Below are 27484 nucleotides of genomic sequence, written 5' to 3'. Positions count from 1 at the left end.
TACTTGAATTTCTTGTTTGTTGGCACTTTTAAGTTCTTACATTTGTATTTGACCTGTACCTGGGCTTCAGTTTGAGGTCTGTTTTAATGTAAAACTGAATGTTTGCCTAAAATACATGAGGGTTTTTTTTTAAATGTAAGAGTATCCAAATCACTTTTCTTTACATAAATATTAAAAGTTATGTATTTATTTGACACAAGTTTTGTACAAATGTTTTTACAGAGTTCTAAGGCAGTGTAGTTATTTTGATGACTATATACTGGATCTTGGCTAAATACCTCAGAGTAACCAATGGTGCAGTTCCATTCTGAAAATAAACTCTTAATGCACAAGGGACTTGCTAACACCTTGCATCATCTGTGGGTTTTATGCTGCTTTCAAAGTTAGGTGGGAAGTGTACTCTAGCTTTGTCTCATGTGTCACAGTTACCTGCCTGTGTCACTTTGAAACCCTAGGCTTACTACAGCACCATTAGAGTGGCCTACAGCATTTATCCAGCTCTTGTAATTACTGTAATGTGAGAAGGACAAACCTGGCTTCAATGACGGTGATAGCTCAGTTTGCATTAGAGAAACCTCAGTCCTGCCCCACTTCAGCATAGCCGTGAGTGGTGCTTCCTTTTCAGTTTTTCAACTAGTGTTGTCATAGGTACAGAGTTTGATCTGTTTCATAATCTCCTTTTTTAGCTCACAGCTGCTGAATTACAAACTTCTTTCCCCCCAGTGCTTCTCTTTTAATTGCTTCATTTTGTATATACCGTCTGACTCAGGCTTCCGGAAGACAGCAGCTGATAGTGCATAGCTGTGGAGTCTCAAGACTACTACCCTTGCTCTGATGTTGCTGGGTTTGCATAGACTAACACTCTTGACTCAAGTTTAAAGGTGTCCAAAGGTAGGTTTGTGGGGTTTTTTCCTGTTTACAATTTGATTAACGTCATCCAAAGTTACATCTCTGAGGGTTTTTTCCTGTTTACAATTTGATTATTTAGTGCTTTTATGTAGGTTATGTGGGTTTGTAGCAGATGACAGTGTTTGAAAATTACTTCAACCTCACAAAAGCAGTTGGGACAAATACTGTTTAGAAAAGGAAGACTTTCCAAAACCGAACCAATTACCCTTTCCCTGCAGTTGAATGTTGTTCCTTCTGTTAAGAGTTGTCTATTTGTTTAAGAACAAAGCAGTACGGGAGTAGTGTAGCAGTTGTGTTGCCCCAAAAGAAGGCAAATAAATATTTTTTTACAAAGAGAACTCCCTTGTATCAATAAACCTCACTGCATTTTGTAGAGAACTCTTCTACCACCAAGAGCAGATGCTCACCTACTGTATGACTTGTCACACAGGAGAGGGAAGAGTGCGCCTCCCTGCTGTAAGACACCTGCAGCATCAGGTTCTGTCTAGACCAGCTGCTGCTGGGAGGAGTCTCACTTTGGAGGTTCTGTGGCACTGATCCCAGAAAAACTGATGTGAATTCAGCTTACGCATCTCCTGCAGAGATGTAGAAGAGAAAGCTTTACTCCACATTAAATTAAACTTAATAGACTAAAATTAATAGGAAGTAGTTGTGACTGGTAGCATTGAATATGAACCTGTTCCAACCTTGTTTATAGAGAAACACCCTTAAGCAGGCTCTACTGCCTTGGGCCCAGCTCACTATGTTAAGTGCTGCTGCCCTGTTTTACATAGAATCATAGCATCATTAAGGTTGGTAAAAGACCTTTAATATCAAGTCCAACCATAACCCAGCTACCCTGACCACTAAACTACATGGTGAAGCACCGCCTCCACACACTTCTTGAACATTTCCAGGGAAGGTGACTCCACCAACTCCCTGCATAGTCTGTTCCTTTTTTACCCTGAGCTCCTGCGAGAGCCCCTTGTCCAGCCAGGCCATGTGTCTTCCTCAAGAGTTTATTTTATAACACATGGGGTCAGCCTGCCCCTGCACCTTTAAGACTTCCTTAAAGAACATCCAGCCTTCCTGGACGCCTCTGCTCTTCAGGACTGCCTCTCAAGGGATATGCTTAACCAGTGTCCTGAGCAGTCCTAAGTCTGCCCTTCAGAAGTCAATGGTAGAGGTTTTACTGACCCCCACTCCTTACTTCACAACGAATTCTATCATTTCATTACCACTAAGCCCAAGATGACCTCTGACCACCACATCACTCACCAGTTCTTCCCTGTTTGCAAACAGTAGGTCCAGTGAGGCAGCTCCCCTGTTAGGCTGTTAACAGATGTCACAGGAAGTTCTCTTCCACACACTCCAGGAATATCTTAGATTTTTTTTTTTCTTTTCTGCTGGGTTGTCAGCAGACATCCAGAAAATTAAAGTTTCCCCCATGAGAACAAGGGATGGTGCTTTGGAGACTTCTGCCAATCACCTGTAGAATGCCTCATCAGCCTCCTCATCCTGGTTGAGTGGTCTGTAACAGACTACCAACAGGATATCATCTGCCTTCTTGTCTTTCCCCCTAATCCTTACCCATAAGCACGTGACCTTGCCATCACAGTTGTTGAGTTCTATACAATGAAAACATTTCCTGACATACAGTGCCACTCCACCACCTCTCCTTCCCTGCCTATCCCTTCAGAAGACCTTATGGCCATTCATTGCAGTACTGCAGTCACCCCACTGTGTTTCTGTGATGGCAACTATGTCACAGCTGTCCTGCTGCACAACAGCTGCTGGGTCCTCCCATTTGTTGCCCATGCTGTGTGCATTGGTATAGAAACACTTGAGCTCTGGTACCGATTTCACCCAACGTGGGCAAACCATCCCTGCACCCATCGCCAGTGAGCTTGGTTTTATCGCCTTCCCCCATCAAATACAGCTGAAAACCCTAACACTGAGCCTTGCCCATTCATGCATGAGAATCCTCCCCTCTTGAGACAGCTGAACTCTGTCTGTCCCCAACAGGCCCAGTGCCAGATAAATGTTCCCATGATTAGAGAAACCAAAGTTCTGCTTGTGGCACCAGCCCCTGGGGTCCATGTTCTTCAGCTGTTTTCCTATTTCTTTCAGTGTTCAGTGCAGCCTTCCCTGCCACTGAAAGTAGTGAAGAAAACACAACCTGTGTTCCAAATCCTTCAACCAATCACCCCTGTGCCTTGAAGTCCTTTTGGATTGCTTTTACAATTCTGTACTCAAGCTCATCACTTCCAACCTGTATGTAATGGATAACAGAGTGCACTAGCTGACTAGGGAGTTTCCTAACAACATCTCTGACCCAGGCCCCAGAGAGGCAGCAGACTTCCCTGTGGGATGGATCCAGTCAGCATATGGGCCCCTCTGTTCTTCTCAGATAGTAATCACCTACAATAATTGCTCTCCTTTTTTTCTCTTAACACAAGTAGTCCTAATGCATGGGACTGGCTGAGTCACCCCAGGCAATCCCCTGGATGGACCTTCATCTACTTCCTCCATAGCCTGGCCCTCCAATGCCAGAGCCCCAGATCTGTAAGTACAACTGGGGAGGTAAAATCAGGAAGGGATTCACCTGCCTCTCTGAGCAGGGTCTTGTTTTCCATTCCCCCCTGTGTTTTAGGTCTCCTCCTTTTGCCTGGTGGCAGGAGGTGAGGGAACCCTCTGCTGCTTATCGAATCTCACCTGCTGCCTTTGCCTCAGGGTATGGCTCCACCAGTCTATTTCTGTCACTCCCTGATACTCCTCAGACTTTCCAATTTCTCTTCCAGCTCTGCCCCCCTGCTGACCTGCTCAGACTGCACACAGGTGTCCTCTCTGCTGTCCTCCAGTACCAGTGCCTCAGACATTTGGACAGCTACATGGGAGGTGGGGGTAGGGAGAGAAGTACAGTCAGCACTTTTGTGGTCTTAACATCTGGGATAACTTGTGTACATTGTCTAAGTCTAAAAGCTGTCTGAAGAGTTAAGAAGAAGTAGTTTAATAGTTTAAAATACCAACAAAGTCTACCCAGGCCATTCAGAGTACATCTTAATTTTTTTATTTCTCAGAGTACATACACTGAGTTCTGCCAAACCCCAGGTAACATTCTTATCCTGTTTTGGTGGCTTGTATCAAATAGGCATATGTCTTTAGAGAGCATGAAGGCCATTCTAAACAGACACACCATCATTAGTTTAATGTATCTTCAAAGTGAAAGGCAACATGAGCCTGTAGTCTTACCAAAATCACATAATTTAAATGTTTCATTAAAAAAGACAGACATGGTTCGTATTTAACTGCAGCAGCAAACCAAGTGCTGTGCATTTCCATTCTAAAAACTGGGAACATTCACATGTACCTCAAAATGGCGAAATAAACTTCCCTTCTTGAGCTATAGCAGGAATCAGAGCAGTCTCCAACTCTTTCTGCTTCTGCAGGAGGGCCTGAAATCAGCAGAATAGATTAGTTCAGGCAGCCTGAACTAATAAAGCGTCGCTGTTTCATATTTTAATGTAATCAACTTGTTCAGCCTCAATGTTTTCTAAATATGGTCTGCATTTAAAAACCTGCAACCCAACATGATGCAGTGAATACAGATGAGCTCAAGATCTCCTGTCTTCTGTGAAAAGATTTCAAGTGTGACTGAAGTAGAAGCCAGTTCAGTGTCCAGGGATGACTGTGTAGAGGAAAAAGGACTTTTCCATTGTGAGCTTACTCCTAGGTGCTTTGTCTCTACCATTTGTGGTACTCTAGTGTATTCTCATACAAGGCCAAACCCAAAACCTTGATGGGTACCAGCTATTAGTCTGAAATTGTACTAAGATAAAGGGGAGCATTAACCTCCTCCTAAGCAGTCTCACCATATTCAAAATCCTTCTGGCAAACCTGCACATTTAACCATTACCAGTAACTTACTATGAGTAGAACACTGTATACACACACACAAGCTTCTCTCAGGAGCTCGTGTATATGCACTATTAAACTAAATCTCATTATCTAGCTGACTGACATCCTGAACTTTACTTTTACACAGTAAAGCACAGCTATCTTGGAAGGGTAAGTGCTCCAGATTTGCAAATTGCAATATCTTTCCAGGACTGACACAATTATCACCCCACTAACTCTGCACCAACCACACTGCTCTGTCATGAGTGGCCTACCCATGAAATGTAGAAGTGAAATTTCATTCAGAAGAGTTCTAGTGCTTTGTTAAAATACTATTCTTTTTTTCCCTTCAAACTGAAACATTCTTCATATAGACAACCCTAACTATCAAATCCTGGAGAGTAAATAAAGCCATTCACAGTCCACTTGGTTTCAAGTTTTCTGTGGTACCCTTCTGTTTCATAGCTAACCTAAGGACTACAGAGTTCCACAGTCTCTCTCCTCAGGACAATCCAAAGGTGGCAGTAATGCATGGAAAGAGAATTTTGTAAGAGGAAACAAAAGTTGAGGACAGAGTCCCAAACTTAATCATATATGATGCAAAAATAAAACCTAATTTTCACAACTATGTAATAGTTTGCAGTCTTCACTTTGCTTTCAGCATAGGTAGATAGACAGATATATATATATATATACAAACACACACACACACACACATATATATATAGTGTTTATCTAGAAGCTTTGTGCTTACCTGGCGTAATTCTGACAATCCTTTGAGAATTGCTTGTTGTCTTGCTCTGCTTTTAACTACATCTGGATTGAGAAGAGGATCTGTAATGTGATCAGAGCTAAAAATCTGCCGTGGCACTTGGCAAGAGTCTAAAAGTAAATGAATATCAAATCAGTTAACAATACTCTTTCATTTATTTATTTATTTATTTATTTATGATTTTTTTAACCCTTAAAGCAGTGTATTTTCACAGCTTGTGGAAATCAGGCTGTGGTTGCTATCAGATTATGACTACTATTTTGAAGCCAAACAACACTTAAAATTCCTATACCCAAATCGATACCAAATCATACCAAAGATGTAAAGGTACAAAGAGACAGAAAAGACAGGTAAAAGAATGTTTGGGGGGGTTAATTTTTTTTTCCTTTCCTTTTTTTAGTGGTGTGTTGTTGGGGATTGTTTTGAGCAAGAGGGGACATGGGTCCCAGGAACACTTGTGCAATTCAGGCCTTGAAGGATTCTCTGTTATTAATATAGCAATGGAGTGGGAGCTGTGGGAAAGTGTTGATTGCTCGGCCTGCTGAAGTCCAGCTGCCCCTGAGAAGGGAGGCAAGCAAGATAAGGAGGAGGCGAGATCTGGGAAAAAGAGCAATTAGACTGAGTAGAAAAATTCCACAGAGTAGTGAAAACAATGATGTAGCCTTTTAGAGAGAAACCAATAGTATGTGTTAAATCAGAATAGAATTAACTATGCATAAGACCATAAATAATGAAGTGTGGAACAATAAAGGGGGATGATTACTATCACTCATACTGAGTGCTGTTGTCCCTGTCTCCGTTCTCCTCAGTGTGTTTTGTTTGTTTTTAATAGAGCATCATTTACAGAGACTTTCTGTACAGTGCTGGGACACGCCTGGGGAACTGCAAAATTCAGGAATACCAAACTGAATATACTGTAGCACTTGGAACTAAATCACTGTAACATTTCTTCTCTTCTACATGAATCAGTTCACAACACATTTCAGTACCATTGAACTGGCGATACTCTGGGTCATGTGTTGAAGGTCTAGTCACTGGTGCATCTGGATCAAGACAATATACTTCATTTGTTCGAACATACGGAATAAATGGTGAAGAAGGAGGACTTCCAGCTTCTGCAACGGGAGGAGGGGAGCCCCTCCGCTGTGTATCTCTCCTGATGTTTTTCTCTCTTCTACTGTTGCTGTGTACCAGGAAATTTGAAGCACTCATCTGGTTTTGTTGTACTTGGTGTAATCTGTTCTTGATTGCTGGAACAGGTGGTGATGCAGATCTGTACAAAACAATTTTAGTTAGAAAACCAACTAAATGATACCTAAGAAATGCAACTCATTTTCTTCAGAGAATCTTCAGTGGACTGGACTTTTGCTCATATACTCTGCTTTTATATATCTGCAGTTTGTTTAATCTTGTGTATTTTTAATGGGAAGCAATTAGATGCCTCTAACTCCTTTTCATTAAAATCAAGAAAGAAAAGCATACATATTTCACTATCAATGTACTTAAATCACTTCATTAATGCAAAGTATTGACATACCTTTCATCATTCAAGTGATTCTTATGCAAATGTTCCTCCTAGGAGAAAAGCAAGAAAGTCAAAAGTAAAATAAAAAGCTCATGGTTTTTATGTTAGAAGCTTTCATTTTTCAGGACAAGTTTGTTCTGAAATCCCAAAAGCGCTGTTTGAGCTGGGCTCAGGAGAAAGGTATTCATCAAAGACTCACATTAAAGAACCTGGTAGTGTCTACAAACTAAACAAATTACAGAAGGACTTGCTCCAATTCTCTGTACCTTTGGCAGCTCTAAACACTATCAAAAATACAATGTGTATTTTCCAGTGACCTAGGAAAGCTGCATTTATAAACCTGAAAGGTTCAGCCCAAGATAATGATTATTGAAGGAAAGGTGGTGTCTTCATGTTTCCAGACACAGACAGTAATGTTTTCTATTTAAATGACAAATACTACTACATCTCATGCTGCTTATGGTTATCAGACAATGCTTACTTATCCTAAAAAGCTACTTAGAAGTCATAGTCCTGTTCCTTAGGTACAAATTCTTGAAGATTTAAATGTCAATAGCGTAAGGACAAAACTCAAGATTTACCACTAACCTCAAATAAAGCAGCAAACTCAGTTTAACAATGAATTAATACCTCTCTAAGGAGGTCTGTGAACCATTATGTATTCTCACATACTTTTTTAATATCCACAGCTTCTAATCCACATGTAAGCAGCCACAGTAAACAAATATGGCTAAACAGAGCTGAGGTGGCCACCTTTGCTACACCAGATTTTCTTCTGTTGGAAGGTGTGAGGAAGTGAAGTGCTTATGCATCCATACATGTATACAGACACACAGAGAGCAAGCAAGGGAGAGAGAGGGCACAAGTGTATTTGATAATATTTTCTTTAAATGAAAATTGTTTTGGTTTTCCCCAGCCATGAGCTATACCAATGCATGCTTGCTGCAAAAGGAGAAGAAATTACTCCAGTAAGAAGGATGCATTTCTATGACAAAGTACATCCTTTGTAATCTACATTCTTTGCAGAAATAAGTGTTTCCTTGAACTCCTCTAATTCAATCATCACCACACCAGAATGATGACACAAAAGAGCAAGTCATTCTAGCCTGGGCACTGCTTTCAACTGAGCTCCCTGTTTACATAATGAAACAATGACAACAAATAAAGGAAAGAGAGTCAACACTGGAAGATTTAAGTAACAGCAAAAGTTACGACACAAGATCTGAATGTATTCTTCTGATCCCAATGAAGGTAACAATGCTGTAAAGGCATCTTTTACACAAAGGACAGCCACAGGAAAATTCTCAGTATCTGCATCACATAACTGAATTCTCACCCAGGCAGAACAGTATGGAACAAGTCTTAAAAATGGACTTCATTGTTGTTAAAGACCAAATAGTTACCTTTCTGACTCTCTGTCTCTTATTCTTCATATTTTTATCTTCATGAGGTGAAGGAGACTTGCCTGAATAACCACCCTTTCTTAGGCAGAGATTGCCAGAGGTATTTCTTTCTACCAACTGAAGTAGCTCCATTTGTCTTCTTATTTTGTTTTCTTCCCTTTGTTTTTGTAGCTGCTTAGGATATCTTTCTGATGCTGGAATGTATCTTTTCCCAGGCCTGTTTATGTTCCAGTGAGGTCTTTTGCTGTATGTTTCTGAAGGTTTAGTTTGTCTTTCTTTTCTTGCATATTGTTCATATGGATCACTGTAAATGCCACCAGTCTCTTTTCCTGGAATTTTATCTACATACTGCATTTCTTTCTGGTATTTTTTGCAGTTAGAGGTTTCTTTATATTCTATGGAAATATCAGGTGATCTGCAACACACAGTTCTTTCCTCAGCTGACTCAGGGTATCCAGAAGTACTGCAGTAATCTGCAAAAAGAAATATTGCACTTTAACTCCAGATCTAAGCTCTTTAAACCTGTTTGACTTTTGTTCATGTATCAATCTACCATTACTGATCTAAATAAAAAAGTGATTGTTACAGTTTTGTAATGTCTTCTGCTTTTTTATGTGGCAGATAGGACCAATAAAAGCAAACTCAATAAGGAGGAAAAAACCAGAAGGACTGGAGAACAAAATCAAGTCACTGTAAAGCAAAGTTTATGTAAAATTAAACTGCTTTGTGTTTTTTAAATGTAAAATTCTGTTTCTGTCACAGTAGCCAAAGGCAAAGAGTGAAACACAGCTTCTGCTTAGTTCTTCAGCATGCTAAACTTGAGCTTTGCATTAAGTGATGTGGAGGGGCTCACTAGACCCCAGGTGAGAGGTATCAGATCAGGTTTATCCCCTCCCCTTTCCTGCCTCTATTTAAGAGGGAGCAGTTACAGTCTGGCTTTCTCTCACTTCTGCCTTTGCTTCTGGAGCTGCTCTGCATGAGAGATCTGCTGACCATGCAGTCAGGCCTGCTGCCACCTGGTGCAGCCTACCTCCACGTGCTGGGGCCTACCTCCAGAGAAATCCATCCTCATCTGGGGAAATCCATGGCCATCTACGACTGGACTGTGTATATATCCTCCCTTATTTTCTCTGTATATTCCTTCTTTCTTATGATTTTTTTGTTAAAATTACCCTTTTATTTCCCAAGTCCACGTAAGTTGTTTGTCTACCCCTTTTTCTTCCCCTGCATATTTATTCCCTATGGAGGAGGAAAAAGAGGGAAGAAGAAGGAATCTAAAATCTGTCCCAGGAGGTTTTGCCCTGAAGCCTTAAATGACAACAGAATGTAAGTTCTCATTTTCTAATGGCTCTAGTTTTCTAACTCCAGAATTTCTGACACTATTCCTGCCCTTATTTTCAAGGATTCATTAGGAGCCCTGCCCCGTACCAAATAGCATTACATAGACCTCTGAATGCTGACAGTGAAGACTACTATAGACTCATTTACATGCCTGAAGAAATTTAGACCTACACATCTTGTGACCATAACTTTAAGCCAACACTTCAGACTGTGTGGGTTGGACCTGCAAGTGGTAAGTAACAAACATAAAGACCTATCATTTACTTAGAAGAAGACAGTGCTATATTGTAATATACCAACATGCCTGTGTCTGTCCAAGAATGTCTTTCTAGTGTTTTTGTGTTTTGTAAGACAGTGATTTGCCTCAGTTTCACAAGTACACTCCTCTACTGTCTTTCTTAAGGTACATCAAAGTAATTCAATTTAAGGGCTGCATACCTGTCTGTACAGCAGTGTCTTTCCGAGGAGAAGACTGCTGATCAGTGTAATTCTTCCTGTCATCAGCAAAACTGTGACTTTGATGTGACGTGCCAGTGTTACAATTTTCAAATTCTCTATCACCTAAAAAGAAGTTAAATTGTTCAGTGTAGTAATGTATGTTCCATTTAATCCATGCATCAAGTTTATCATAGAACGGCTTAGGTTGGAAGGGGCCTTCTACTCTACCCTCTCTGCCATGGGCAGGGACACCTCAACTAGACTTGCCTGTTCAAGGCCTCATCCAACCTGGCTTTGAACACTCCCAGGGAAGAGGTATCCACAACCTCCCTGGGCAGCCTATTCCAAAGTCACACCACCCTTGTACTGGAAAACTTCTTCCTAAGATCCAGTCTAATCATGCTCTCCCTCAACTTAAAACCATTCCCTCTTGTCCTATCACTAGACACTCTTATGGAAAGTCCCTCTCCAGCTTTCCTGTAGGATGCCTTCAGATATTGGGAGGCAGCTGTAAGGTTCCCCCAGAGTCTTCACTTCTCTAGGCTGACAACCAGAACACCTTCAGCCTATCCTCGTAACAGAAGTGTTCCAACTCATGGATGATCTTTACAGCCCTCCTCTAGACTTGCTCCAACAGCACTGTGTCCTTCTTAGTTCAACTAGTGATGGAGGAAGCCATTAAGTATCACACTGGGGAAGCAAGTTGTCAGACTACTGAGGTTCAGGACACTGAGCAAGACTGTGAACTATGGTTCAGTTCCCAATACATTCCCTTTTACACTTGAAATCTAATTGACAATACAAAGGTCTGAATATTTCCTGTGCATTCCTGATAATATCTTTGTATTTCTTCCTTTATATAAAACAGTATTTGAGGTTTACTAAACTACATTTTTATCCACAGTTAATTAGCACTGATACTTGTGCAGCAAAGCAGCCATTGCTGACCCAAATGCAGGCAGGTAAAAATAAAAAACAAACAAACAAAAACCACCACCACCCCCCTCCCAACCCAATAACCAAAAAAAGCAAACACAAAGCAAAACTTACTAACAGCTTGCACATAAACACCAAACAGGCAACCTGACTATCAAAAGAGTTGTACTTGCCACCACCAAGGTTCCTCTGAAGTTTTGAAATGTCATGTCCCTTCTGAGCCAGGTCTTGAATGCGCTGTTCTTGTTTTAATCTTTGTGCTAATTCTTGGGCTTTCTGCATTGTCTGATAGAGCTCATTGGTTTTAAGAGTCATGAGTTCCTTTTAAAAAAATATATATGGTCATTTATTTTGAAAATAAGATTAATAGGATTATTTAATCCTTCTATAATCCCCAAGGTCTACATATAGTCTTGCTTGGGGTAAATCCTTCAGACAGTTTTCGTTTTCAAAATGATGAGGAGATGCAATTTGGAAGGTGAAAAACCAGAACCATTTTCTCCAAAGGCCAGTATTACTACAGACTATCTGCACTGAAGAAAATGCAAACCCCACCTCCTTTTGTTTTTGTTTCAGGATATCTTCTGCAAACTGCCTCTGCATTTGTTCCTTTTCTCGTGCTAGGCGCTGTTCTTCCTCTTGTTCTTCCCATTTTCTCTGTTCTTCCTCCAGTTGTTTCTTCTTCCGTTTTTCTTCCACCTGAGCCATTATTGCTTTCTAATAGTATCAGAAAACCAAGGAGAATTAAAAGATAGAACATTCAGGTATTATAAGCTATTTATTTACATACTTCATATGCATGTATAAAAATTGTATATGGACAAATAAAATCCAGGTTATTTTTTTCAAGCACTTTTACCCTTTGTTTCTTCTAAACTTCTCACAAGACAAGTAGCTGGTTTCCTTTTTTGGGGGAAAAATCACCAGTCCAACAAAGCAGTTTGAAATACTCTGAGAGAGAAATAAGTAACTGTTCATGTTTTAAAAAATGCTTTAAATTTTCTTGTAAAGAACTGGTGGTCTGATTGCTACCTTAGGTGTACTCTAAGCTAGCATTTTGATCCAGCAGAGTATCAGTTTGACCAGAAGAGGCTAACTACATTTATACTACGGCTTCTTTGCCCTGTGGTATACCATGCAAATATACTTTCAGTTAGAGAGCCATGGAAGCGATGTAAAGCAGATAAAAATGTAAAGAATCGTGGAGTGGGTATCTGTGATCAGTCTTCCTGGTGACAGTGGAGACTGAAGAAAAATGCACACAAACCTACTAGAGCTCTAAAGACTGTACTGTAGGTTTTTTGAGGCAAGAATTTGGTTATAGAAATATAGTCATCCATGCACAGGTTTTAAAAGAAAACCGTACAGTCTGACTGAACAGAGTACCATTAAACAACTCTGAACCTGAAACTCAAGTGCCTCACTGGGTTCTGATACTAAACCTCATGCTTTATTCATGAGACAACAACACCTTTCGACCTTTCCTCTCAATTAGAGTAGTGTTAGACTTTAAAACAAAATGATACCTGATGTTCTAATTGTTTCTGCCGCCGCCGCGCTCTCTCTTCAATTTGTGCAGGATCCAGGAGAGCTGTCATGGAACGGAGAAAACTATGAACAAAGAAGCATACAAGTGTTTTTAATCATTAGAAAATAATATTGAAGTCTTAATTAGAAATATTGGAAAGCAATGTTTTCATATTGAGATCATCCCATGGTATTACTTTACAATTATGAAATTAATTTTACTAATTAATGTTATTTGCAGTAAGTTTTATTAATGAACAATGGAAGCTCCTGTGTAATTCACAAGTGAAACCACAGGTATTTCTGACCAAAAAAAAAAAAAGGGGGACACACACACACAAGCCAAATTATTAAGATCCAAAGGTGTGACTTAATCTTATTCCATTAAGTTAAAAAAAATATCAATTTCTGAGTAAGTATCAGAAATGTGCTGGCTGGAAAGTGACTCTCTGTACAAAGCTCACTCACCTGACTTTCTGACTCTGTTCCAAGGCACTGCTTTTAACAGCTTTTTCTGCACTTCCCACCTTTAGGGGTGTGAGGCTGTCTAAAGCTGCAGGTGAAGAAGGGTGAACAAAAGCAGTCAGCTGTTGTGCATTAAGGTGGCTCTTGAAGGAATCAAAATGCATTGCCCATCTGTCATGATCTTCAGCCTGAATAAAATGAAGCAATAAAAACAAGGGGAACATGCTCAATTATACTGTGTTTATAAATTAAGGTTAGCAAAACAGTACACATTTTGTACAACAGGAACATTTGAAAGGCTCTGTCATGGAGCTACAATACAGACTAACAATAAGTAATTTCTTAGCTGGGAAAACAAGTGTCCCTGATGCTTAAAACACAAGTCAGATCAGTAAGTATACTGCTGGTCTATATACCTGGTTAACAAACATCTATTGCTACTACATTACCAGGAAAAAAAACACCACCTAAATTTTAAAGGGGGGGGGGAACAAACCCAACTGATAAATTTCAACATGAATTCAGGCTCTTTGGGGGAGAGGGTTGTGTTTTAGTTTCTATTACTATTCCTTATTTTTTTCTGACTACCGCAAACTGCTTGAGAGGTAAGTCCTATGTCCTCTCTGCCCTGCTCTCCTCCTGCTGTGTAAAATTCTCTCCAGTAATATGAGCAAGTGACATCTTTTACATTGTCCTACATCTACTGTCTCCCTTTGAATTCTGGATGGTAGCAGAATTAATGTACTCTGGGCAGAGGCATTAATCTTTAACTTCCTATTTTCACCTAAGCAGACTGATTATAACAAAAGGCTTTCAAAATCTCCTCTACCTACAGCAGCCACTGCTGTACCTGGAAGTTTTGTAGAGGAGACATATTGGGTTTAAGTCTTTCTTCTGCATCACACTGGCTTATCTTTTTGGCTCAGTGTTGGCATTTGGGACATTCCAATATATCACTAATAAAACTTTTTTACCTAAGGGCTTTTGTTTTTTCCTCTAGGTATTGAGAAGCTTTTATCTTCTAGATAAAAGAATTGCTTCCCTGCAGGGACTGGCAATTGGCTGCCTCAAAACTTGCATTGTGCAGGAAAAAAACTAACATAATCTAATTAACTCTGAGAGTCCTTTCCTTAAATATCCCCTTGTGTCAGAAATGTTTCACATCTATTTTTTAAAAAAAGGTAAGAAAATCATAGTGAAATAATAAGAATCCAAATTATTCATCCTATTGTTTCCTGAGTTTTGTTCCTTTTGAATATTCTGTGATGTATAAGCAGATCAGAGCAGTTGGAGAAATCTGCTTTATTCTTATGCAAGTCTATGGTGCAACAGCTGAAGAGCTCAGAGTATAACACAAGACCTCATGAACAGAGGCTGAAGAAAACTAGATTAAGTGCACCTTAACCTCTTTTCCAAAGAGGCAGGGAAGTGAGATTACTGCCAGGTTGAGGCTACTCCCTGATGACTGCACCTGTCTTCCCACACCATACCTATCCAATTAAGAAACAAGGCAGCTAATGAAGAAACCTTTCACAGATGTGTACCCTTCACAGTTAAAAAGCTCAATCTACAAATGAAATTTGATCCTGCCAACAACTCAAGAAAGGAAGAGACTTGTGGCCTAAGTATGTAACAAAGGGGTTTTTGGAGGGTGGATAGGAAAGCTCCCTTCTAGTGTTACAAACTGTGGAATTAAATGAAGAATTTCTGTCTAGGAAGACTTTCTGTCTAGGAATTGTGTAACAGCTGTAAATGCTTCAATTTAGAGTAAAAACTGTATCTTTGTGATCCAGAAGATCCCAGGCTATGAACATCTGTTTCAAGTTTTGGTACCTAAGAATCTTGTTCACTGGTAATACAGAGCATCCTATGATGTGAATATACATCATATATGGTGCAAGATATAACCCTGGAGTTAAAGCTGTGTACATTGTTTTGGAAATCTGGATTCTAGCAGTAGTACAATCTCACTGCAGGTTTTGTATTTCAACAGACAAAGAGTCTTTGGAACAGTGTACAGTGTTGGGCTGTATAACAGTCCAGAGTATTCCCCTGACCTTAAATTCTTTAATAGTGGAAATAGGTAAAGGAAAGAAATCAGTTTCTGTGTGAAGAATCTCAAAGGACAAAAGACAAACTGAAAAAATTGGTGAACAGTGACAGTATGAGAAGTCTCTTCAGGTATTTGACCTGCAAAGCAATTACATTTACCACATTTTCCTTCCAGCTCCACCATAGGAGGTGTAGGTCTGGAAAAACCAAAGTGCAGGAAAGGTAAGGCTATTGTCTTTAATACTTTTTGAAGAAGTGTTTGCAAAGTGTTTCCTAGGAGTGTCTGCATATAAAATTAGTATTTCCAGACACAGGATGTGACCTCTACTGTGATGCATTGTAGTTGTCTATACCTTTCCTTTTTACCTTTCTTCTCATCTCCTCCTATCCTATGGACTTATGGTGAAACCCCAGACATGCTGCAGGTAATTATCTCTGTTGCTACTTCATTAGATCCACAATTTCCTTTTCTTAGAATAAAAATGTAGAGAAAAATCTCTGTTATTCCAAGAAGTCCCTCTAAACCACAGATACCTTTGATAAATTAAGTTTTTCTTCCATTTTTCGTAGCTTTGCTTCTTCCTTCTGCTTACCCAACTCTTCAAGCCAGTTCTGCTGCTGCTCATGCTTCAAAGCACTAGAAGGTCGTTCCTGTGACACAGCTTCCTGAAAGAGGAGAAATGCTAGTCTCTCATACAGAGAGGTCACTAACACGTCTGGCCACACAATAAAAACTTGGCAGAAAACTGAACTGTTCTCTTGCCAAAAAAAACCATCATAGAAAGCACTGGGTTGGAAGGGACCTTTGAAGGTCATCTAGTCCAAACCCCCTACAGTAAGCAGGTGGCTCGGAGTCCCATCAAGCCTGACCCTGCATGTCTCCAGGGACAGGGCCTCCACCACCTCCCTGGGCAACCTGTTCCAGTATTCCACCACCCTCATAGTAAAGAACTTCTTCCTAATGTCCAATCTACCCTTCTCCCATTTCAAACCTTCATGCCTTTGTAAACAGTTCCTCTCCAGCTTTCTCACAGGCCCCCTTCTGGAAGGCCACTATAAGGTCTTCCATAAGCCTTCTCCAGGCTCAATAACCTTAACTCTCAGCCTGTCTTTTAGGAGAGGGGCTCCAGCTCTCTGGTAATTTCTGAGGCCCTCCTCCGGACTTCTTCCATCAGGTCCACATCTTTCTCTTGTTGTGGGCCTCAGAGCTCCAACGCAGTACAACAGGTGACATCTCACCAGAACAGAGTACAGTGGCAGAATCACCTTGCTTCATCTGCAGGCCACACTATTTTTGATGCAGCTGAGGATGCCGTTGGCCTTCTGGGCTTCAAGTGCACACTGCTGATTCATGTCCAGCTTCTCATTCACCAAGTACCCCTAAGCCCTTTTCCACTGGGCTGCTCTCTATCACATTCTCCCCCAGCCTGCATTGACAATGAGGACCGTTCTGACCAAAGTGCAGGACCTTGCACTTGGCCTTGTTGAACTTCATGAGGTATCTAAGTTTGTAACTGTAGCAAGTATCTCACTGCTCCATTAAAATGTTATTAGAAAGGTGCTAACTAGTCCAGTCTTTTGGTACTATTCTAACTTGAACCATCAGCCTCTCACTCCAAAATACTTACTGATCTGTATATGAATAAAAATCCCTACCTTCTTCCTATGGTTCACTACTTGGTCTGTGTTCCTGCTGGATTCAGCATGAAGATCTAATTAGCAGTGATTTGCCTCAAGTAAAACCTAGATGTCATTTTCATTCTTCTGTTTGTACTTCTTAATGGATATCTATGTTACTTAAACTCCAGTGGAACTGAGAACCATCAGTGCTGACAAAACCCACTCTTTAGTCAATGCCTATAATAATTCAGAAACTACTTCTTGAACCTTCTGCTGTCAATATATATTTTTTAATATCTTTATTTGATAGGTTCCCACTTCTCTACTTTCTTTAACACATACTTAGAAGCTAATTAACACTTGATCTCATACCTCTAGTATTGTTCCTCACATCAACCTTGAAAATGCTGTCTTTGAAGCGTCAATACTTTGACCACAATTCTTTAGAGCAGAAATGTTAACTGAGTTCTTCTGGTTTAAAAGATCTACTGAAGGGATACATTTGTTGTCAATAAATAAGTGAAAAAGAACCCTGTATGCAATTTAGAAGTCTTACCCCAAACTGAAATGCTGTGCAACTGACAGCTGGTAAGCCAGAAGAACCAAAGTCAGAAAACTGCTCTGCTGGAGCCTCTGTGCTTAAAGCAGCTGTAGAGACAGAGTTTTCCTCAGTGGCAATAATTGAGTTATCTGGAGACATTGCCTGCAAATGAAGTGACTACTTTAAGATTTGATTTATTTAGCTCACCTGTTTTATTTGTAGTAAATAGTCTTTTACATAAACAAGTAAACTGTACTTCTAGAAGCAGCTTTTCATAAAATTATGTAGACTGAAACAAATTCTTACACAGTGGTAGTTTTTCTAGGAATGCTGAATATGCCACAAGAAGAGCAGTTGGCTTTTGTTTTAATAATTGATAGCAATTACACTCCCAACTTCTGTGGAACTGCAATCAGTTTCATTGCAGAAGTCATCTCATCTGGGTATATTTATCTGACACAGCATTTTCAGAGCAACAGCTGACTTTTAAAAAGGCAGGTTAGAGAGAAGACAAATTGCTATGCTCAATATCATGAAAGCAATCAAGTATGTGAGAGATTGTGAGCAAACCAAATAATAACCAGGTATTGCCAGTTTAAGACTATTCCTTAAAACAAAACCAGAAATTATTTATACCTTTTTGTTAGGAATCAACACAGAAGGATGGGAAGGGGTTGTTCACATTACAAAGATCTTAATTTGTGAAGCTATAAATTAGAGGAATAGGTAAGTGTGAAACACGGAGTTGAAGCAATTTGTGCCATGAGTGAGCTTAAAATGGATTCTACAGGATTCATACAGGAAAGAAAATCTTGTATGAATTGAAAGTCAAACTGTCCTGCTGTGGAAACTGTGTGCTCTTTTGTGTTTATTGATAGCCTTACCTTATCTGGGCCAGCTGCTTCCACTTTCTCTTCATGGATTTTATTATTGCCAACTTTTGCACAGAAATAATGCCCTTCTCCTTCTGAAGCTTCTTTCAATTTCTTCTTGAGTGCTACTTGTTCATCTTCAAATAAACAAACTCTAGTTAAGAGGTCCTAATACAGACATGTAGTAGTTAAACAAACCTAAACAGAAAAAAACCCCCAACCCAAACAGCAATCCATGTCTATCCTGTAATTATGTTTGTAAAACAGACTACCAGAGTAAGTCACCTCTGTCTGACCAGTCTAAACATGATTTTGCTCTTAAGAGCAGCTGAGCCCCTGCCCAGAGATGCAGAAGTAATTCAGGCATCTCTCTGAGAAGATTTAATAACAGATAACCAAGTAGATAAATTCTCTCAATTTTATTATACTGGTCTTGGACTGCTGCAATATTATTAAAAGAAATGTATGCTACTGACAATGTAGATAAAGCCCTGAAGCTAGATAGTCTATACCCAAGCTGAAAAAACAACATTCCTTCATATGAATCATAAAAAGCTCCATTTGTCAGGGAGAATTTACTACTGCGGTAAACAGTTTTTCTAGAGGGATTCCCCTGGCTGGTGACAGGACAGGACTGAAAATTGTTTCAAGTTCAAATTGCAGATGGCTACCTTCAGTCATGCTGCTATATTAGCTTGACATTTTCCCATTTAAAAAAAAGGCAAATGATTATAAACTCTTGGCAGAAAGTGACAGAATCAGTGGCAAGTAAATCCTAGAATATGAAGCATCACAGAATATTTTTGAGATATTTGTTTGGTTAAGAAGCTTTTTTCAAGAATTTATGAATAACCTTGGCATAACATTTTGAAATGCAGTAATCTTAATCTCTCTTGGAGACTAAAAAAACCTGTGCTTCCCAATTTGTAACAACTGAATTGATATGAGCCAATTTAAACCAGCATATAGAACACAAAGTTTCTCTGCATCTCGAGTGTAATAAATCAGTTAAAGAAAAATACTCTGTTTATCATAAGTACCTAATTCCTTCTTCCATTGGGTCTTTCTAAATTCTAATAAGGCTTTCTCCCCTTCTCTTTCACCCAAGGTACTAAACATGTCAGCAGGTTTCCATGAATCCTTCCTAGAAATGAAGAGGGAAAAAAAAAGAAAACCAACTGAAAAGGTAATCTGTTAAAAGTAACTTTCTATTTTCTACTTACAAAGATTTTTACTTTAAGAATTGCAGTATGAATGTTTATGGGACATACCCAGTATAATGCCCCGGAAATCCATGAGGAATTAGTTCAGGACCTGCTGAGCCACTTGGACACTCGTAAGTCCATGGGACTGGATGGGATCCATCCTAGGGTGCTGAGAGAGCTGGCAGATGAGCTGGCCAAGCCGCTCTCCATCATTTTCCTCCAGTCCTGGCTCACTGGAGAGGTCCCAGATGACTGGAAACTGGCCAATGTGGTCCCTATCCATAAGAAGGGTCGGATGGAGGAACCCGGAAACTGACCTCAGTGCCAGGGAAAGTGAAGGAGCAGATTATCCTGGCGGCAATAACTGCGCACCTGAAGGATGGCCATGGGCTCGGGTCCAGCCAACATGGATTTAGGAAGGGCAGGTCCTGCCTCTCCAACCTGATCTCCTTCTATGATCAGGTGACCTGTCTGGTGGATGAGTGGAGGCCTGTGGATGTGGTCTACCTGGACTTCAGCAAGGCCTTTGACACTGTCCCTCACAGCAAACTGCTGTCCAAGCTGTCACCTCGTGGCTTGGACCATTACACTCTGTGCCGGGGTAGGAACTGGCTGGAGGGCCGAGCCCAGAGTGGTGGTGAATGGTGCCACATCCAGCTGGTGGCCAGTCACCAGCGGCATCCCCCAGGGATCAGTGTTGGGCCCCATCCAGTTCAATATCTTTACTGATGATCTGGATGAGGGGATTGAGTCAGTCATCAGCAAATTTGCAGATGACACCAAGTTAGGAGCAGATGTGGGTCAGTTAGAGGGCTGAAGGGCTCTGCAGAGGGACCTCGACTGACTGGCCAGATGGGCGGAGTCCAATGGGATGTTATTCAGCAAGTCCAAGTGCCAGGTGCTGCACTTTGGCCACAACAACCCCATGCAGAGATACAGGCTGGGGTCAGAGTGGCTGGAGGGCTCCCAAACAGAAAGGGACCTGGGGGTGCTGATTGACACTTGCCTAAACATGAGCCAGCAGTGTGCCCAGGTGGCCAAGAAGGCCAATGGCATCCTGGCCTGCATTAGGAATAGTGTGGCCAGCAGGAGCAGAGAGGTCATTGTGCCCCTGTACTCTGCATTGGTTAGGCCGCACCTTGAGTACTGTGTCCAGTTCTGGGCCCCTCAGTTTAAGAAGGACATCAAGACACTTGAACATGTCCAGAGAAGGGCAACAAGGCTGGTGAGAGGCCTTGAACACAAGCTCTATGAGGAGAGGCTGAGGGAGCTGGGATTGTTTAGCCTGGAGAAGTGGAGGCTCAGGGGTGACCTCATTGCTCTCTACAACTACCTGAAAGGTGGTTGTAGCCAGGAAGGGGTGGTCTCTTCTCCCAGGCAACCAGCACCAGAACAAGAGGACACAGTCTCAAGCTGCACCAGGAGAAGTTTAGGCTCGAGGTGAGGAGAAAGTTCTTCACCAAGAGAGTCATTTGTCATTGGAATGGTCTGCCCAGGGAGGTGGTGGAGTCGCTGTCCCTGGAGGTGTTCAAGAGGGGATTGGATGTGGCACTTGGTGCCATGGTCTAGTCATGAGGTCTGTGGTGACAGGTTGGACTTGATGATCTTTGAGGTCTCTTCCAACCTTAGTGATACTGTGATACAATTTCTGTAGATAGTAGACATACAATTTCTTTAGATAGTAACACAGATCTACATACATAACTTTTTGTCCTGGCTCTGGATATGCTTCTTGTTTCCTGCTTGAATCTGGGTTAGCTTCACCTGGAACAGGTGAAACTTCAGAAGCTTCTTGAATCAATGCTGTAATGTTTTCCTCTGATGCCTCATTAGCAGCTGTGGTAGAATATAAATATATATATTAAGAAAAATAAATATATCTGACCATTAAAACTTTCTTCAGCACTGAGGAAATACTTCGAGAATAAACCTTCAAATTTCCCACTACTGAAGAAAACTCTTTTCAGCCCTGCTTGTATAGTTAAGACACACGAGTTGCAAGTTCACAGGGTATTTTTAGAATGCCAGACTTACAGTAAACACTTATTCTTGGCTAAGAGCTAAGCCTTTGGGGCTATACTTAATTGCAGTGTCTTACTTCTGGTGCCAAAGAGCTGACCATCTTCATAGGTCCACAAACAGGAGTAAGGTTTTAATACAGAAACACAATAGTTCTTAAGCTTCTGAGTAGATTTGAAAACAAAAAAAAATCCAAACCCACACTATTCAACAATAGTATTACAGTTATGCAAAAAGATACATGTTCATCTTTGGGCCAAAGGAAAATGGCACCACTGCTCTTGAGCCAAACAGCATAACCTGAAGTCTTAAAAAAACCCCAAAGTGACTGTCTCTATGAGCTGTTGGTTGGTTGTTTTTTTTGTTGTTTGGGGTTTGGTTTTGTTTTTCCCAGCTCCTGATGGTGAAGTAGAACTGCATGTTCTATTATGTTTTTTCCCCAATTTAAAATGATTCCTTTTTGACATGCAAGATTCATGGAATTGCTTGCTGTTGTGCTCTTCAAAATACTGGAATACTACCAAGCAGCCCTTAGTTTTTACTGTTAATCAAATGCTTGGTTTTTAACAGTAACAGGCTATTTTGCATCCATAACAGCAAAGAGTGTTTTGTCTGAGATCACCAAACATAAAAGTAACATCTCTGCAGCCTGCAAATAAATTATGAAGTCAAAAGTTAAGCTTTCACATTTTGTTCTGGTTCTATGAAACTAACTTACTCAGCTATCAGTATCTTACCTATTTCTTCTTGCTTTTGCTTATGAGTCTCAGAGATGCTTCTAGTTCCTTCTTTTAAGGTCATCAATATCTGCTGAAGCTGTTCTTGTGTTAAACACACAAAGCTTCCTAGGTCTTCAGCCGACACTCGTGAGTTTTGAGGTTTCTGTTTACTTTTTTTAACAACATTAGGATACTCTGAATCAGGATATCTGTCTGTGCTATATCTTTGGAGAATCAGAGAGTGATCTTTAGTTGTGGCTTCATGTGAGGAATGTTTAGTAACTTGCAGTTTTTCACCTTTTGTTATTGATAAGCTTGATTCACTTCTTGGTTTTAAGTTTTCCTGCTTGATACAAGCATTTTGTGCTGATCTCGGAACGTGCCCAGCATACCTCATTCGCAACGTCTGCTTAGGTGCTCTGGTTTTATTACCCATCTGTTAAAGCAGTAAGAGTTCACTATATATTAAATAAGGATAAAAATTGCATGGGTAATAAACAAAAGCAGCAAGTAAAAAGAGTCATTTCCCTCCTCTGTTATGTCAGAAGAAACCAACTCAGCATAAATTAATGACAGTCTCACAAGTACTAGGCGTACCTTGGAAGAGAATACAGCAACTATCTTGAAGTACTTAAAAATGACAGTATGAAAAGTAACTTTATGTAGCATCACGTTTAAAAATATTAATAAACATTCATTCTGTTTCTCTTCTGAAACCTGGCTCCAAACAGATACATGTTTTCACTATACAGCCAGTGTTATTTCAGTCTTGATTTTGCCATTCTGTAGTGAAGTTTTATCCTTGTCAAAGTCCTTGATGTACACTCGTAATTGTCTCCTTTTGTACTGACATCTCTTTCTGCTTTCTTTCCTTCCCCACCTACTGTATTGTCTCTGAAAGTTGATTTAGATGATTCCCTTTGGTGCTTGAACTTCTTAGCAAAATAAACTAAAGCACTTTGCAAATGTAAAAGCAGTCATAGAACTTTTAATCCTTTTTAACAGCTGCTATGACTTGAGAAATCACAGAACATCTCAAGTTGGAAGGGACCTGTAAGTACTTATCTTTCATAAATGTAATGGATTACAAGTATTTAGACAGTTCAAATATCTTCTCAAATTTCTGTGTAAACAAATTAATTCATTAATTTGTGGGCTCTAACAAAAAAAGGTAAATTTTCCACTTACCTTCACTGCAGGCTTTGATTTATCTTTTGGGAAGCAAACACAAACATGAGAGAAGCATTAAAAAAACTTCCTCCTGAAAAACAATCTTGAGAAATTAATAACCCATTATTTTAATCTGATTTTTATAAGGCAGAGAGGAAAAGCAACTTCTTGTAATGTCTGCCCCAGATATGTGACTTCTTTTAAATTTCAGTATACACACTTCAAAAGTAAGATAAAATATATTCCAGGAACAGTTTCCAGTTTTATGTAGATGTAATAAAATTATTTTGCTGGTCTAATCCTTCCCTGCTGTTCATTCTATTTCCCAGAGAGCCCTGTGGTCATGGCTTATTTTTAATTGGGGTTTTTTTGTGCTTTTTTTTTTTGGTTTATTTTGTGTCATATCCTTCCAGGACAGTCCCTGCATCCAAATCCATCTTACTGCATGCTGTTATCTGTCCTCATAGCCGACAGCCTAAGGAAACAGTATGTGCCTCATCATGCTATCCATCGTTGTTCCCCTGACCTATCCCCTGAAACATTCTTCAGTCTTTCAACCCAAATCCTAGAGGATGCATACAGGTATAGTGGTCTCAAAAATAATGTTAAGTGCTACATTTAATACCATACTTACTAACAAAGAATAGTATATTCATTAACAGAGGGAATGTGGTACTCAACACAAGAAATCCTGTACATATGGCTAATGGAAAAGGGGAAGGAAACAGTAAGGATTTTGGTGGAACATGTCTGTTGGAAACAAGGCTTCTTCAGCTGCCCTACAGTTATTGCTCTAGCAGTGGTTATGTACATTTTGCACTGGTAGCACCTATGCCTTTGTGTGTGTTAACAAATAAAGACAATAGAGAACACTACCTGTTCTTGAAGTCTGCAGAACCACATTAATTTTCTGACATAGATGAAGATTTTAAAACTTGGGAATATGCTGAATTGTTGTCCTGCAGAGCCAAGCATTATATCCTGAACCATCTTGATAGTGTTTCAGTAGTAAAGGTGTTCTGCAGTTGTGTTTATCAGCATTAAACCCTCATCTGAGTAGGTAAAAAGAATTTTTTTTTACTTTTCATCTGGCTATTCAGAAACCAGATAAAGTAAGGTTCTCCATGCTATGCAAACTGACCTTCTCTGTGGAAAGGACAAAGAAACAGAAATAGGGTCTTTGCCATCACAGTGAAGAGATACATAATGTGGAACTTGTGGAACTCTGAAGTGCTGCTTACAGGTTATTTTCTTTAGTTTAGTTTGGACTGCTTGTTTAAGGCTAGTTCAAAGGTGATGCTTTATGTTAGAGCACGCTGGAATATATGCTGACCCCATCCAGCCCATGATGCTAACTGCGGTTGTAAAAAGTAAAAGCTGTAGCACTGCTGTTTCAGAGGTGTTGCAATGTTTTCTTTCCAGTAGACTGGTATTCCTTCCTGATTTAAAATACCCTGGGACACCTCACTAGAGAGTTGTCTGGTAAGTGCAGAAAATGAAATATAATTTAGAGGGCATTAAACAGAGAATTTCTGCATCCTGACTGCTACGTAGACCAGTTAGGGAAAGCAGACTTGTGCTTGTATGAAACATGTACCTGACAAATCACAGAAATAGAATTTACTAACAGTTAGTTATGAACATATACTGGAAAAGTCTATCTCAGATGGTAGTAATGAGATGTGGCATGAATTAAGTGCTTATTGAAAATTCTAACTGTCAAATGTCAAATACTAGAGCTGTTTAAAATCAGAAATGTCACTGTAATAATGTATTAGGCAGAGAATTTCTAGACCTCTTTTTCTTTGGTAACTAAGGTGCTAGTGTTACAGAAATTATCAAGTTATGCCAGTCAATATGTAATAGAACTTAACATTTTTTTTAATGAATGGAAAGGCAAATTGTAATGGATCATGACTGTTTGCCAGCTGTTCACTATTCAGCTGTTCACTATTCAGAAATTATCATGCTGGTGAGTAAGATGACTTGTAAATAACACAAATATTCTCCCTTATCTGAAACTTATTTCAATCCAACTGTGTTTCATGTTCTGTGTTTCATGTTGTTTGGAACTTAGGCTTAACTTCAAAAAGCTTTAAAGATTACTGGAGGTAAATTGTTAAAAAATACCAGAAGCTGCTAAAATTAGCCTAGGCTTTCCATCCAGAACTTCCATTTCAAGCTTCAGTCCATCACTGCAAAATGAGAGAGAGAAAGAGGGAAGTCTGAAATATTAAGTAATGCTAATAAAGACTTTTACATTATTAACAAGGACAACTGCACTTAATTATAACACTAGATTTACTGTTGGTCCAGATGCTCTTTCATACCCCAACCTTTCAATATTTGTGAGAAATCACGATGTCTTGAAGAGGGTATATTTTTATTATTGTGGTTGGAAAATTTGCATTTCTGTGTTACAAAGTAAGTCTTCATGCTGAAGTTGCCACCCTATTGTTACATGTGGCAAAGGCCTGTCTGAAGAGTTTAATAACTCAATATAAAACTGTGTGCTACAAAAATGAGAAGCACAGCTCCCTGAACGGCAGTGCTGATCACAAAGAGGGGCTGTACTCCGAGAACAGTCTTTAACTGTGCTTCCAAGCAAAACAGTTCACATTTTAAAGTGGAACAAACATTATCATAGGGGGTCTAAAAAAAAAAGTTGACAGGGTTCAGGGCTATGACTGTAAAGTACTCAAATGCTTTTCTTTTTTCCACGCATTGAGAAAACCTACTACAATCATTAATGTTCACAATAACCCTTATCTTCAAGCTGTCTTTAAGAAATAGTTTAAAACACCGAACACTTCTAAATGGCGCACGAAACCTTCTCCTGAACACGGCAGCACAAAACTCCCAGAAGCTGTAACTCTAGAGGTACAAACAGCATATGGCAGCTAACCCCAGCCCAGCACCTATTCTCTGTAGAGGCTTTGTGGTGGCAGGAAGCGGTGGGGCGGCGGGAGAGGTTTGGGTTCCGGCGCGGTCAGCCGCACGCTGTTCCCAGCCGCTCCTTGGTAGTAAGCTAGTCTTGAGTACCGCTGAAATGTGGCGTTTAGAATACCTCACTCACTCACTCAAACTGCTTCCCAGACCCCTTCCTGAGCCCCTCCTTAGGGAAGGGTCTCTTAGCCCTTCAGCTTTGTCACGGAGATGACTCCATTACCAGTGCCGAGGCACTAAGCGCCCTGGTGCTGGCGGGCTGTGGGATTCCCCTCAGGGCGGCGGCACTGGCCCGCAGCGTACAGTGGGCTCCGAAGAGGTTCCCCGGAGAGGCCTGAGACCCGAGCCGATGGGAGTGGTTCTCTCTGCCAGCTCGACAAGTCCCTTCCTCCCCTCCCTCCTTACCCCAGGTTCATGGCTGTGCCCGGCTGCGACGGTGACTGAAGAGACGCACGGGCGCAGCTCCACCGCCGGCGTTCTTTCTGTGTACCGCGGTTGCCGGCCCCGCACAAGGAGCCGGGAAGCGATAGGCTTCCCGCGGAGCCGCGGCTTTGCCAATGGGCTCCTCGCACACTGCGGAGTTCGCCGCAGCGAGGCGTTGTGGGGGATCGAGTCCTGCCCCGGGAGATTTCGTGCAAATCCTGCTGCTGATGCCGGCGGCCTCGCTGAGGGTGCAAAGCAATTACCAGGGGATTATCCCGGCGCTCAGCGCCTGCAGAGGGAGGAGGGGAAGCAGGGACGGGCGAGGGAGAGGAGATGCGCTACAGGGGTTGGGGGATGGGCGGGTGCCTGGCTCTGTGGCGGCCAAACTGTCAGCTGCCCGGGGAACGGCCACTCTCCGTTGCCTGGGAGGGCGGCTACTTCTCTCTCGCCTTTTTCCCCCCTCTCACTCTTTTAAACTGTATTTTTAAATTCAATTTTATTTTCTGGTGTCGCTTTGACCAAGCAAGGTAGGGAAGAAAGGCGTGTGGCTGGAGACGGGGACGAATGTCTGGCGGCGGCTGGCGGGCGGGCTGCTCAAGCCGGTGAGGGGCTTCACCGCCCGTTGGCTGTCCTGGTGCTGTACGGGGAGCGGCGGCCTCGGAGTCTCGTCAGGAGAGGAGAGATGGGGAGCCCACGAGTAGCCGAGAAGAGTCGTCCGGGACAGC

General features: G+C 40.9%; 1 protein-coding gene across 6 annotated transcripts; it reads right to left on the bottom strand.

Annotated features, from left to right (window-relative positions):
- Window positions 1-345: 345 nt before the first annotated feature.
- Window positions 346-26874, bottom strand: CCDC66 (coiled-coil domain containing 66). 6 transcript variants are annotated; one of them, XR_010990487.1, is made up of 21 exons: window positions 26742-26874; window positions 25521-25585; window positions 23409-23431; window positions 22239-22656; window positions 21183-21318; window positions 19318-19421; window positions 18290-18414; window positions 17421-17567; window positions 15779-15910; window positions 13196-13380; window positions 12727-12811; window positions 11756-11917; window positions 11374-11521; window positions 10265-10387; window positions 8486-8958; window positions 7095-7132; window positions 6547-6830; window positions 5540-5667; window positions 4259-4343; window positions 2167-3775; window positions 346-1484 (listed from the first exon to the last, which is right to left on the bottom strand). XR_010990487.1 is itself a non-coding variant. In XM_068163665.1 (20 exons), exons 1-19 carry the CDS (start codon window positions 26750-26752, stop codon window positions 4260-4262), a joined length of 2871 nt encoding a protein of 956 aa, XP_068019766.1. In that variant the 5' UTR covers window positions 26753-26874; the 3' UTR covers window positions 346-3775; window position 4259. The 6 variants fall into 6 exon arrangements, 3 of the variants coding, with proteins under 3 accessions (XP_068019766.1, XP_068019767.1, XP_068019768.1); XR_010990488.1 differs by having other exon boundaries at window positions 346-2429; window positions 3604-3775; XR_010990489.1 differs by having other exon boundaries at window positions 346-2419; window positions 3604-3775.
- Between the last annotated feature and the right edge of the window lie 610 nt (window positions 26875-27484).

The sequence above is a fragment of the Melanerpes formicivorus genome, unplaced genomic scaffold, assembly GCF_026170545.1.
Source record: "Melanerpes formicivorus ecotype bairdi unplaced genomic scaffold, bMelFor1.0.p_v2 SCAF_74, whole genome shotgun sequence".
Classification (NCBI taxonomy): Eukaryota; Metazoa; Chordata; class Aves; order Piciformes; family Picidae; genus Melanerpes; species Melanerpes formicivorus.
Note: the sequence above shows the minus strand (reverse complement) of the source record. Positions and strands in the feature narration are given on the sequence as shown.